The sequence below is a fragment of the Delphinus delphis genome, chromosome 16 (genome assembly GCF_949987515.2).
Source record: "Delphinus delphis chromosome 16, mDelDel1.2, whole genome shotgun sequence".
Taxonomy (NCBI): Eukaryota; Metazoa; Chordata; class Mammalia; order Artiodactyla; family Delphinidae; genus Delphinus; species Delphinus delphis.
Window position 1 is genome coordinate 6,838,665 of NC_082698.1, and position 11,998 is coordinate 6,850,662.

The 11,998-nt window shown below is 48.1% G+C and overlaps 1 protein-coding gene across 2 annotated transcripts; it reads right to left on the reverse strand.

Moving 5' to 3' along the window:
• Positions 1-228: 228 nt before the first annotated feature.
• Positions 229-2,815, reverse strand: LOC138414299 (uncharacterized). Of its 2 annotated transcripts, none has more exons than XM_069541495.1 (2): positions 771-2,815; positions 229-423 (listed from the first exon to the last, which is right to left on the reverse strand). In XM_069541495.1, the coding sequence occupies exon 1, from the start codon at positions 2,714-2,716 to the stop codon at positions 1,049-1,051; it is 1,668 nt and encodes a 555-aa protein (XP_069397596.1). In that variant the 5' UTR covers positions 2,717-2,815; the 3' UTR covers positions 229-423; positions 771-1,048. The 2 variants fall into 2 exon arrangements, with proteins under 2 accessions (XP_069397596.1, XP_069397595.1); XM_069541494.1 differs by having other exon boundaries at positions 732-2,815.
• Positions 2,816-11,998: the final 9,183 nt, after the last annotated feature.

The window sequence follows — 11,998 nt, forward strand, 5'->3', positions numbered from 1 at the left end:
TACATCTCCAGTCTGAGAAATTACCTGCCAAGTTAAACGTTGGGGGAGGTGAGGGCTAAAATCACTTACAGCCAGTAAAGGCAGTAAAACCAAAATTATAAGTCTTAGGTTCGTAGAAGCTTGAGTTTGAGCGGGTTGTCGGTTCTTTGGGCCCGCCATCCTGATGATGCCGTCGCTGGTGCAGCCTTCACATGTGAAGCATGGATCCAGGCAGCGATGCCGTCCACTTTTATGGCCGTTGGGCTGGTGAGGAGGACGGTGTATGGTCCTTTCCATCGAGGTTCCAACGTCTGGGTTCGATGCCGATGGACGTATACGGAGTCTCCGACTTGGAAAGGATGAGTTTCTCCCGGTGTTCCCGGTTGGTAGGCCTTGGCGAGTTGGGACCATATTTCTTTCTGGACCAATTGGAGTCCCAGTAGCCTAGCATATAAGTCAGTGTTATTTTGACAATCAGGTTTTATTTCTTTTCCTAAAGTGAGGAGGGGAGGCGGGGCACCATATAATATTTCAAAAGGAGTAAGATGGTATCGGGAAGGTGTATTTCTAACCCGGAATAGGGCCAAAGGAAGGAGCACCGTCCAATCGGTACCGCCAGTCTCCAAGGACAATTTAGTTAGGGTCTCTTTTAGAGTCCTATTCATTCTTTCTACCTGACCTAAACTTTGGGGTCTATAGGCACAATGTAATTTCCAATCAGTCCCCAAATATCTGGCCACATCCTGACTTACCTGGGCGACGAAGGCTGGACCATTATCAGACCCTATTACCTTTGATGCTCCAAATCGAGGAAAAATTTCTTCTAAAATCTTCTTGGCTACTACAGCAGCTGTTTCTTTCTTTGTTGGGAAAGCCTCTATCCATCCTGAAAAAGTGTCTACAAAAACTAAAAGGTATTTATTACCATACCTTCCAGGACGCACTTCGGTAAAGTCCACTTCCCAGTAAGTTCCTGGGCGGTCCCCCCTGAGTCTCTTTCCAGTTTCAAGTTTCCCTTTGTGAGCATTTACCTGTTGACATGGGACGCATTCCTGCACAATTTGTTCAGCTATTTTGTCATTCCAGGGGTTTCGTACCCGGCTTTTTGTAACAAGGCTACCATCTTTTTAGTCCCCAAATGTGTCCATCTGTGCATCTGTTGTAACATGGATTCTGCTTGCTGAGGGGACAAAGTTCCTTTTGTTGTGGCCGGGATGATTTCTTCATCGCGGCCTGGTTTTTCAGGAACTTTATGTGACAGTCCTAAAATGACTTCTCCCGATGCTATTTCTCGGGCCACTTGGTCAGCCATATTATTTCCCCTAATTATTGGGGTATTTCCTTTTTGATGTCCAGGGCAGTGGATGATACTGACTTTAGTAGGAAGCATGAGTGCAGTCAACAAAGCCACGATTTCGTCTTTGTTTTTAATTTCTTTGCCACCTGAAGTTAGTAGCCCTCTCTGTTGGTAAATGGCACCGTGGATATGAGCGGTAGCAAACGCATATCTACTGTCTGTGTAGATGTTTACTTTTTTATTCTCTGCCATCTCTAATGCCCTCGTCAGGGCAATTAATTCAGCTCGTTGGGCTGAGGTCCCTTGTGGTAGCGCCGCTGCCCATATGACTTGATTTCCGTCTACCACGGCTGCCCCAGTTCGACGCTTACCTTCCTCCAGGAAACTGCTCCCATCCGTGAACCAGGTGAAATCAGCATCAGGGAGGGGCAGGTCCATCAGATCTGGCCTACTGCCGTGTGCTGCGGCTAGTACTTCCTGACAATCATGTATGATGGTGGAGCCTTCCAAGTCAGGATCAGGTAGCAAGGTGGCTGGATTGAGTCCTGTGGCTGGAGCAAACTTGATGCGATCTGAGTTTAGCAACAGGGTTTGGTAATGGGTCATCCTGGCATTAGTTAGCCACCTATCCGGTGGTTGACGGACTACATTTTCCAGGGCATGAGGAGCTGTTATCGTTAGATTTTGTCCTAAAGTTAGTTTGTCAGCATCTTTGACTAGAACGGCCACTGCAGCGATTATCTTTAAACAGGTGGGCCATCCTGATGCCACAGGGTCCAATTTTTTTGACAAATAAGCAACTGGGCGATTCCAGGGACCCAATTTCTGAGTCAATACTCCTTTTGCAATGCCCTTATTTTCGGCCACATATAAATGAAAAGGTTTGGTTACATCTGGCAGTCCTAGGGCTGGAGCTGAAAGTAAAGCTCGTTTGATTTGGTCAAAAGCCCGTTGTTCCTTATCGCCCCAAATGAAAGGAGTGCTGTTTTTGGTTAGGGGGTACAATGGGGCTGCCAGCTTAGCAAACCCTGGAATCCATAGTCTACAGAATCCGGCCGTCCCCAAAAATTCTCTAACCTGCCTGGCGTTTTTGGGAGCCGGAATTTGGGCCACCATATCCTTTCTGCTCTCCGTGAGCCATCTTTGCCCCCCTTTTAATAGATACCCCAGGTAACTGACCTGTTGTTGGCATATTTGTGCTTTCTTGGCTGAGGCTCTATATCCCAGGGTTCCAAGTTCCGTTAACAGTTTTTCAGTACCCTTGATACAATCTTCTTGGGTCTCAGCAGCTAATAAAATATCATCAACGTATTGGAGTAATGTTACCTGGGGATTTGATTCTCTGTATAATGCCAAATCCTGATGGAGGGCTTCATCAAAGATGGTCGGGGAGTTCTTAAATCCCTGAGATAGCCGTGTCCATGTCAGCTGACCAGACATTCCCGATGTTGGATCTTTCCATTCGAAGGCAAAGTAGGGTTGGCTCAGGGGAGAGAGTCTTAAACAGAAAAAAACATCTTTAAGGTCCAAAACAGTATACCACGTATGTTGAAGTGGAAGAGTGCTCAGGAGGTTGTAAGGGTTTGGAACTGTGGGGTGGAGGTCTGCCACCCGTTTGTTTACCTCTCGTAGATCCTGCACCGGCCGATAATCATTTGTTCCTGGTTTCTTTACCGGCAGGAGAGGGGTGTTCCATGCTGATTGACATCTTATTAAGATGCCCAAGTCTAGTAGCCTCTGTATATGGGGACGGATACCGTCTTTGGCTTCTCTACTCATGGGGTATTGACGGACTGTTATTGGGGTGGCAGTTGCCTTGAGTTCCACTAGCACCGGGGGCCGATTTTTGGCCATCCCCATTCAGGCAGTTTCTGCCCAGGCTTGAGGGAACCGAGTTACCCAATCAGTAACATTAACTCGTGAGGATGAAGGCTGCTCGTATAATTTATATTCATCTTCTAATTTCATAGTCAATATTTGAAGTAACCTTCCCTTATTATCAGTTATGGTGGGACCTTCTGGCTGAAAGTGGATTTGAGCCCCTACTTTGGAGAGTAAATCTCTTCCCAGCAAAGGATAGGGGCATTCCGGAATAATCAAAAATGAATGGGTTACTCGTCCAATCCCAAGATCTACTGTCCTTCGTGTGGTCCATGAATATTGTTTATTCCCAGTGGCTCCTTGTACCCATGACCTTTTAGCTGAGATAGGACCTTTTGAGTGGAGAAGGACGGAGTGCTGGGCTCCGGTATCTACCAAAAATTGAACAGGTTCCCCCTCCACTTTAAGAGTTACCCGGGGCTTGGGGAGAGGGTTCGAGCCCTGACTTTCCTAGTCGTCTTCTTTCAATGTTAAGATTTTGTTTTTGGTTGGCCTTCCTCCATTCTTTTTCTTAGGGCATTCTCTCGCCCAATGTCCTTTTTCTTTACAGTAGGCACATTGGTCCTTGTCTAATGGCTGCCTTCTGTCTGCCGTTCGCCCTTCCTGCCTACTTCTATCCCCTATATTTCTTCCTCCAACCAGTGGCCAGTATCTTACTTAAATTCCTCTCCTGTCTCTTATCCCGTCTTATTTCACGGGCTTCCTGCTCTTTCTGCTTTCTTTCTTCCTTCTCTTCCTCTGTTTCTCTTTTGTTATATACTTTATCTGCCTCTTTTACTAACTCCTGAAGCGAAAATCCCTGCAAGCCATCTAGCCTTTGTAATTTCTTCTTAATATCAGGGGCCGCTTGATCTATGAAAGCCATCGCTATAGTAGCCCTATGTCCCTCCGAAGTTGGATCATAAGGGGTAAAGCGTCTAAAGGCTTCCATTAAACGTTCCAGGAACACAGTTGGCGATTCCTGGGGCCCCTGAGTTACTTCCCTTACCTTAGCCAAATTAGTGGGCCGTCTGGCCGCTCCATGGAGACCCGCCACCAGAGCCTGGCGATACATTTTCAGGCGCTCCCTACCTTCCGGGGCATTGAAATCCCAGTTTGGCCTGACGAGTGGGAAACCAGCATCAATCTCATTAGGCAGCTGGGTAGGTTGCCCATTGGCGCCTAATACATTTTTTCTGGCTTCCAAAAGAACCCGTTGCCTCTCCTCAGTCGTTAGGAGAGTCTGGAGCAGCTGCTGACAATCATCCCATGTGGGCTGGTGGGAGAAAACAAGAGATTCTATTAAAGCGGTAAGGGCCTGTGGATTTTCGGAAAAAGTTGGGTTATGCATTTTCCAATTATAAAGATCTGCAGAGGAAAAGGGCCAATATTGGAGAGGTCTATTCCCTTGGCCATCGCGGGGGCCATATTCTCTAAGAGGTAGGGCAGTGGAGTCCGGGGAGATAGCCCTCCGGCTCCTAGTGCCCACTGAGGGACCCCTTTCTTCTTCCATCATGGATGGTTCCCTTGGTGCCGAGGGCAGTGGAGCTGGGGGTCCTCTAGGTGGTAGGGGATTCGGGGCCGGAGGATAAGGGGGTGGGGAATCCAAAAGAAGCAAATCGGACTGCGGGTCAGGATAAATCGCCTTCGGTAGATCCGGGGCGTCGGGTAGCTTCTCCGTGTTGGGGTTTTTCTTTAAGGCTAATATCTCCGACGCTGCTGATGTATGCGCGGACGTACCTGTTGAGGAAACAAAGGGCCGGACCCACGGAGGTGGGGAGAGAATTAAATCTTCCCAGACCAAGACATATGGTACTTGGTCTGGATGTCCGTGGGGATCTATATTAAATATCTTAGACTTCAGCAGCTTAATCTTGTCTAATAAAAAGGATCCTTCGGGGGGCCATCCTATCTGAAATGTTGGCCATTCAGAGGCACACAAAGTCTGCCACTTTCCTTTCTTTACCTCTACCGAAAAATTATGGGCTCTGGCCCGAACTTCGGTCCAATAGCTTAGGGTAAGGGAAAGAGGAGTCGTCATAGTTTGTCCCATTGTCGTCCGTCAGAGAAGAAGAATAGACCACAATACAGAAACAGTTAAAACTCCACGAAACACATATACGTATGGGCCACCGCGAGCTCGCTTCAAAACCGAAACTTCTTCAGATGCCAGTTACCACCAAGGGAACTGCCGAAACCGAGTGAAGGGGAGACAGAGTTTGCCTCTCCTTCCAGATGAGCCACTAGGGCGTCCCCTAGGGCTCATGGACGCCGGCTATTAGCACGTCTGCCTAGCCAGAGGTCCTATACAGATTCCATAATAAGCCGATTCTTACGGCTTTCCTCCGATAATGGCCCACAAAGAACAAGGGACAAACAGACAATCAAGCTCGAGCTTACCTGGTACCTCCAACTCCCGGTGTTCTTGTGGTCCGGGGCGAGTGGAATCCCGGACGAGCCCCCAAATGTTAGACCTGCGCGGTCTCCTAGGAGTTTCGACTCGCCCAGGAAACAACAAGAGTCGGAAGTCGATGCAAAACGCAAGAGGTTTATTGAAGGCCGGTGCACCGGGGTTCCTTGGTCCTCACGCAGGAGGTCGAAGAAGGAACCCTTTTGGGCGCGAATATGTCAGTTTTATAGGTTCCCACTTCCCCGTATGTAAATTATAGATTTGGTTGTGTTCTCCTGCTGATTGGTCCCGGCTTAGGCTCGGACCAGAGAGGGAACTTGTCCCCAGCTGCCTGATTGGTCTTTGACAGACACCTTTTTTACATTTTGTTATCTCCCTCCTTCTCCCCAGCTGCCTGATTGGTCTTTGACAGACACCTTTTTTACATTTTGTTATCTCCCTCCTCGGAAGGGGGCCGGACATCCTGGAAATTCACCCATTGTCTAAGAAGCCCCTATTGTCTGGAGAGTTCTTAATCATTAGCTGGAACAATGTCCCTCGAGTCCCACAGCTCTAAACCCCGTGGCCTTCCCTTTGGAGTGGCTAGCAGTGCTTTAGCAAGATATGACGTTGTTGTAGGTGTCAGGGCACCAGGGCACGTCCAGCCTTCTGGAACTGCAGTGGCTAGACTTTTCTGCTGCCGAGGAGCCTCTGCAAAATGTGGAGATGGTGGCAAAGGGAGGGCAGGGCTGCAGCAACACACAGCTGCAGGAGACAGGTCCCCAGGGAATCTAGAATGGACAGTGGCCTGAGACTGTGCAATGCACTCAGAGCTCTGGCGTATTTGTGTACAGCCCGAGAGGTCACAGCATGCCAAGGGGCCAGGGTACAGAGAAAAGAGCCTGAACCTTAGAGACGCTGGCACACGTGGGTGTGGATCCAGGGGTGTGATCCTGTGGCTTCTCCAGTCATCCATTCATCTTTCCCTCGCTTAGCGATTCATTCAGTTACTCAGTGCATGTTCACTGGGTCCTCCCAATACACAAGTCACCCAGGGGCAGCTGTGGAAAGCTGGTGGCCCGATGGAAAGGAGGATGCATTGGCACGTGTTTTAGTCAGTTTGGGCTGCCGTTATAGAATACTACAGACTGGGTAACTTAACAACAGAAATTTATTTCTCACAGTTCTGGAGGCTGTACATAAGTGCTCAGGGTGCCATCATGGTCAGGTTAGGGCCCTCTTCTGGGTTGCAGACAGCCGTTTTTCTCATATCCTTACATGGAGGAAGGGGTGAGGGAGCTCTCTGGGGTCTCTTTTATACGGACACTAATTCCATTCCTAAGGGCTCCATCCTCATGAACTTATCACCCCACAGGTCCCTCCTCCTAATAGTACCACATTTGAGGCTTGGACGTATTTCTTTTTTTTTTTTTTTTTCTTTAACTGCACCGTGCTGCTTGTGGGATCTCAGTTCCCCTACCAGGGATTGAACCTGTGCCCTCGGCAGTGAAAAATGTGGAGTCCACCATTGGACCACCAGGGAATTCCCCTAGAGGCTTGTATTTCAACATATGAATTTGGGGAGAGTACATTCAGTCCAGAAGCTCAGGCTGTGGCTGGTCAGTGGGCTAAGGACTAGACCAAGGCTTGCTCAGGGCAATGGAGGCTTGTTTGAGTGCGGGGAGGACGTGCTGCTCAGAGACAGGCTTGGGAAGTGCTGGACGTGCTGGACAGAGCTGCTGTGTGGCCAGAGGAGGCAGTGCCAGCTTCTCAGACCAGACCAGGCCAGGAAGGCCATCAGAGTATTCCCGGGGCCTGCGGAAGTTGGGACGTTGGGCAAATTACCGTAACCCCTGGACTGTCACTCTGTCTTGAAACCAGGGACCATAATACCTGCCAGGAGACTGGTTGGGTGGCTTTAATGAAATAGTGTATATAAAGCAAGTGAAACAGAGGATGTGCTAACAAATGGCAGATGTAATGACTGATACTGTCACAATTAATCTCCACTGGACGTAACACTCTTGTGAGGGTCTCACTTGGCTGACTATACCATATGTTCCTCTCCATCTCTGCAGTCTTTAATTTTTTTAATTTGTCTTAATGAACTTGGCATCTGTGTATTTGTTACCATGAGTCACCTCAAATAATTTTTAGAAATGGATGGGGGTACATTGTAAGTAAATATAGTTATCTGGGATAATAAGTAGATTGCATGTCCTACTGATGAATTGATCCATTCATCTTTTTTTCAAGGTGTTCTCTATTCAGAAAAGGATAAAATATCTGGGAGAAAAATAAGATGGAAGAGAGAAGAATTTCAATTTTATTCTTGTTTTAATTAATTAATCTTTTTATTTTTGGCTGCGTTGGGTCTTCTTTGCTGCGCATACAGGCCTTCTCTAGTTGCAGCAAGTGGGGGCTACTCTTCGTTGTGTTGTACGGGCTTCTCATTGCGGTGGCTTCTCTTGTTACAGAGCGTGGGCTCTAGGCATGCAGGCTTCAGTAGTTGTGACATGCGGGCTCAGTAGTTGTGGCTCCCAGGCTCTAGAGCACAGGCTCAGTAGTTGTGGAGCACGGGCTTAGTTGCTCCGCGGCATGTGGACTCTTCCCAGACCAGGGTTCGAACCCATGTCCCCTGCATTAGCAGGCGGATTCTTAACCACAATGCCACCAGGGAAGTCCCAAGAATCTCAATTTTAGGTTATTACTTGTAATGGGATGAATTGATAGAAGAAGTACACAAATTTTATGTAAAATATTTGTGTGATATAAGTGTACTGCTGTCATTGGATAGATCCATATTATGTTCCAGCTGGCAATCAGTGTGGCAGGGGTTCAATGTGAAGAATGATTGCAGGTGATAAATACTCCATCCTTCATACACAGAGCCGATGTTCTGGACCCACCAACACTTTCATACACTGGCGCTTTCTAACTCATGATATCGGAATTCCAAGTGACTGTGGGAAATGAGAGGCCAGCGTATGTGAGCCCACGTGGGACCAGGTGGGGCCCGAGAGATGCAGTCCTCTTCCAGAGGGCGGATTTGGGAGGGAATGTCCAAGAGCAGGAGTCAGACAAGCTTAAGCTTGCATCCCATCTGCCACTAGCTTTCCAGCGATGTGACATTGCAAAGAAAGACTTTTAGCCTCTCTCCGGCTCAGTTTCCTTATCTGTAAAATGGGTGAAAATAACACCCACCTCAAAGCATTTTACAAGTTAAGATACTTGCTGAGCACCTCACCCTTAGTCTGGTATACAGTTAATATGTAATAAAAAAATTCTTTTGAAGAAAGATAGCGATAATAATACTCTCAAATTTGGCCTCATTAATACAAGATTTCTACTGATATTATAAGCCTTGGAGATGCTTTCAGAAAATAAACTTTAAAGTAAATTTGGATTAATGAAATGAGGTGATAGAAGCCTAAGAGTCATCTTGGATCTGAATTAGTAAGTGAACAGCCACACGTCCTTATGCGGAGGATAATTACTCAGGACGAGCTGCATTTGGCTGACGCAGGTTTGGCCTTGGCCGGGCAGCAGTGATGCGGGGTTTTGAATTTTGGCTGGGCCATTCTTGGTTGAGATTGAGGCAAGAAGGGGGTCGGCAAGGACTGTGTTCTTCTATGAGATGTGCCCCCAGGAGAGAGACATGCTCCGTCTAACCCCTGGTAATAAGCCCCATGTGAACCAGGTGCTTACTCAAGTCCTGTCCTCAGGACGACCCCCAAGGGAGGAACTATTATTCTTCCCATCTCACAGATAAAACGGAAAACAGACTTAGGCTCAAGGGCACACAGAACAGGTAGTGTGAGGTTTGACCCCGGGCGGGGGGCGCTCTTAGCCATTGTCCCTCCCCAGGTGGGTACTGAGCCTGCGAAGTTGTGTTATGAAGATAGAGGCGAAGGTGTGTTATGAAGATAGAGGCGAAGGTAGCATGCCAGTGAAGACATTCCACAGAGACGAGCTACATCACCGATTTTATTTCATAGTTACCAGCGTCAATGTAGAGAGAAATAATATTAAGTGTATAGCAATAGATAAAAATACCTTTAGAAAAGAGAGATAATTAAGAAGTAAGGCTGGAAAAAGCTGGATTATTTGAAAGAAAAATTGTTAGGATGAAAGGAGATACCCTCTGAGCAGCCAACAGAAGAGTGAGGAAAGCAGTTCTCCGGGTAGGAGGAGAATGTGCAGCCTTTGGGAAGTGTTGACTTGGGACACACTAGTAACAGAAGAGTCTGCGGCCGTTATGGATTGAGCCCGCCATGGGCTCCTGGTGTGAACTTGTTATCGGAGTATTTTATAGTCCACCTGACCAAAAAGAGCAACTGGACTGTGAAATGATAGAGCAAATAAAAAAAGCCGTAAAAGAGCCAGAGTGATAGTAATGGGAGATTTTTAAGTACCTGAGCACAGAGCAGAGTGCATTAAGTGGATGAAATAAAGCTTGAAGCGTGTGTGGAAGAGGCTTTGGGGATGGGAGAGTGGGAGGTGGGGAGGAGGGTGGTGAGGAAGGAGGGAAGTTTCTCTGGAGGGGACTGTTTAACTCAGCATCTAATGTATTACTGCCTAACACAGAAGGTATAATGAAAATGAGCATCTGCATTAGCAAGTTTGTTCCCATGGCAGGTCAGCCCAGTCCTTTCTCTTGGCCTCTGCCCCCAAGGAAAGTCTTCTGTGTCTAGCTTTCTGCATCCTTAGAACGTTCCTGCACAACCTCCAGTTCATCCAACCCACAACCCAGGCATTTTGAGGGGGTGGGGGGGACTGGAATCCCAAGATCAATGTCAGCATCGATTCCTAAATTCACCACATTGCAGCCTTGTTCTGATTGCACTGGTTAGTGTATTTATTTAAAATTTAGATTACATTTCTGGATTATAGTTTTAAAACATGTTTCTGAATACGTCTCAGAGTGAGTGCTTCCTATACCAGTAAATTAATAAATGCATTTCTTCAGGGTGACCGCCAGGCCAGCCATGTGTCAAGCACTCATGTCCTGCACTGAGGGGCTCAGGCTGCAGGACAGGATGCCCCACACTCACACCTGCTGAGGCAGAGGTGGGCCCAGGAAGCCCCACAGTAAATCCTCGGTGATCGGTGATGGGTGAGCAGTGAAGCAGTGAGCGTGGGGTAGTAAGGGAGCTCGGGCAGGAAGAAAGCCCCTGTCATTCTCTCTGCTTTCAGGATGGTTAGTGAACCGAGCTGCCCCCGGCCCTGGGGTAAGCCTGATCTAAACTCTCAGTCTGAGTGTTGAGAAATGGAATCCCATTTGCCAGCCCAAAGGCCCAGAAAACAGGACAGTGTGGGTAGTTGCTCAGCCCAGCTGTGGCTGAGAGTGCCGTGTGTTAACACGAGTTGATTATTTGAGGGTGTAACAGAGATGCCAAATTCTGAGCTTGTGGATGCAAGAGGCAGAGTGGATGGGGAAGAGTCCAGGGTCCACACTGCCACACAGGAGCACCAGGCATGGCGCGGGAGGCCGGGATCTCCTCGGGGTCAGGTCTCGCCTCTGCCCTGGTCCACTATTCCCTCTCTGAAGAGTGATGACTGGGCTCCAAGGTTGTCGGGAGGAGAAAAGTCTCCCCGCATCTCCCTTACCATTTGGTTCAGTTTCCTTTGTTTGTAAAGCACTTTGTTCTAACACACCAGACTCCAAAAGACTGCTTAGCTTTCCCCTTCACAACACAAAAATAAAATGCTGGCAAAATATTATTTTAGCTATTTGTTCTGAGATGATGCTTTCCATTTTCAGGAAGTTAATAATGGGCTCTGAGGGGATTTTTCCTGGGCCCAGTAGCAATGTTATAAAATTAAACATCCATGTGAGTGAAGGAAATTGAAATAATTATCTTGCAGAGTGGAGGGAAGCCTCTTCTGCTCCAGCGCGCACCCTCAGCCCGAGCGCGGCAAGGTAACCCCTAACAACCTCACTCCAAAGCGTAATTCCTCTTCAGCGTTAGGCGTCCACCAACGTTTTGAAGCTTCATCCCTCTACATTATGCCTCCAGTAAGCACTCTGCTTTTCCTGGTGGCCCTCCAGGACTTTGTGAGGCAGAAGCAAGACAGCTCAGGGGTTATGTGATGGACACCACATCCCTTTAGGTACCACCTGAGATGGCCCCTGGCTCCGCCTCCCATCACCTGCCTGGTGCTCACTGCTTCCCTCACCTTCCGTGACCGAGGCGGCTGAACACAGAGACTGAGGTTTAGGGAAGGAGATTTTCTTGTCCTGTTCGGGCCAATCTCTAAGAATGGGCTAAACAGCAGTACCTGGAAGTGTTCAGACTGGAGACCAAACTACATTAAGGGCTTCTAAGTGGGAAGGGTGTGGGCAGTGGACCCCAGGATGGCTCACTGCACGGCAATGTGCCTTTGGTCATGGCGCGGAGGGCTTCATTCCCTCATTCATTCATTCATTCATTCAGGAGAGTCCTGGCTCTGTTTTTTACTGGCTGTGAAAT

Coding starts and splice junctions, on each gene's coding strand:
- LOC138414299 (XM_069541495.1), bottom strand. CDS start 2,716: ATGTCTGGTCAGCTGACATGGACACGGCTATCTCAGGGATTTAAGAAC.